The sequence below is a fragment of the Chanos chanos genome, chromosome 15 (assembly GCF_902362185.1).
Source record: "Chanos chanos chromosome 15, fChaCha1.1, whole genome shotgun sequence".
NCBI lineage: Eukaryota > Metazoa > Chordata > Actinopteri > Gonorynchiformes > Chanidae > Chanos > Chanos chanos.
Genome location: NC_044509.1, coordinates 4711086 through 4712446, shown reverse-complemented (window position 1 = coordinate 4712446; position 1361 = coordinate 4711086). Strand labels below are relative to the sequence as shown.

Sequence of the window (1361 nt, the reverse complement as noted above, 5' to 3'; positions counted from 1 at the left end):
TCAACAGAGCAATGTTTGTGGAGGGCTAGCGTTGAATTCAAACTCAGATGACAGTGACTAGACTGATTAGAAGAAATGGCTTCCTCTTGTAACTGATTGAATTCTAGCTTCAGTGGAGACTGCAGTAGTCATCTGACCAAATCTGTGTTTCTAAATGGGGATATATGATTGCATACAATTGCATACAACAAGCAAATTCTTCACTTTGAGCCAAAACCATTTTTGTCTATGATGTTTTGATTTATCCAGCTGCATCATATCTGCATTAAAGAATCCTGCTCAGCTGCAAAACAATTGGAACAGCCTGTTTTTTTTTTTTTTTTCACCACAGTGAGCTCTGAATGATACGTTTTCACAAACGGTTTCGTTCGATTCACTAACAACCACGAACGACCTCTCTCTCTCTCTCTTTCCTCCCTCCCTCCTTTTTCCCCGTCTCCCAGGTGACGGAGTTGAACGAGGCCCTGTCCAACGAGGAGCGTAACCTGCTCTCGGTGGCCTACAAGAACGTGGTGGGGGCGCGTCGTTCCTCTTGGCGCGTCATCTCCAGCATCGAGCAGAAGACCTCCGCCGACGGCAACGAGAAAAAGATCGAGATGGTGCGAGCCTACCGCGAGAAGATCGAGAAGGAGCTGGAGGCCGTTTGCCAGGACGTCCTCAACCTCCTGGACAACTTCCTCATTAAGAACTGCAGCGACGCCCAGCACGAGAGCAAGGTCTTCTACCTGAAGATGAAGGGCGACTACTACCGCTATCTGGCCGAGGTGGCCACGGGCGAAAAGAGGGCCACCGTGGTGGAGTCCTCCGAAAAAGCCTACAGCGAGGCTCACGAGATCAGCAAGGAACACATGCAACCCACGCACCCCATCCGCCTGGGCCTGGCGCTCAATTACTCCGTCTTCTACTACGAGATCCAGAACGCGCCCGAACAGGCATGCCACCTCGCCAAGACGGCCTTCGACGACGCCATCGCCGAACTGGACACCCTCAACGAAGACTCCTACAAAGACTCCACCCTCATCATGCAGCTCCTACGAGACAACTTGACACTGTGGACGAGCGACCAGCAAGACGACGAAGGAGGGGAGGGGAACAACTAAAAAAAAAAAAATGGTGTGGGGGGGTTGGGGGGGTTGGCGGAGAAGAAGGAAAAGAAAAAAAAAAAAGCTCCTCGCCTGAAGAAAAAAAAAATGAAACCCATTTTTTTTTCCTAGCCGTAACACGACAAAACACACGCGCGCGCGCTCACAACAAAAAGAAAAAAAAACAACCGTGATATGAAAACAGACAACCAACCAACCAAACAAAAAAAGAAATAAAAGTTAGAAGCGAAAAATTAAAAAAAAAAATAAAATGAAAAA

General features: G+C 48.3%; 1 protein-coding gene across 1 annotated transcript in view; it reads left to right on the top strand.

The window, feature by feature from the left end:
• The window catches only part of ywhag1 (3-monooxygenase/tryptophan 5-monooxygenase activation protein, gamma polypeptide 1), an 11746-nt gene extending 10646 nt beyond the window's left edge, over nt 1–1100 (top strand). The window contains exon 2 of the mRNA XM_030792678.1: nt 444–1100. Within this exon, the coding sequence (XP_030648538.1) occupies nt 444–1100 (657 nt within the window). The remainder of the gene's footprint in view (nt 1–443) is intronic.
• Nucleotides 1101–1361: the final 261 nt, after the last annotated feature.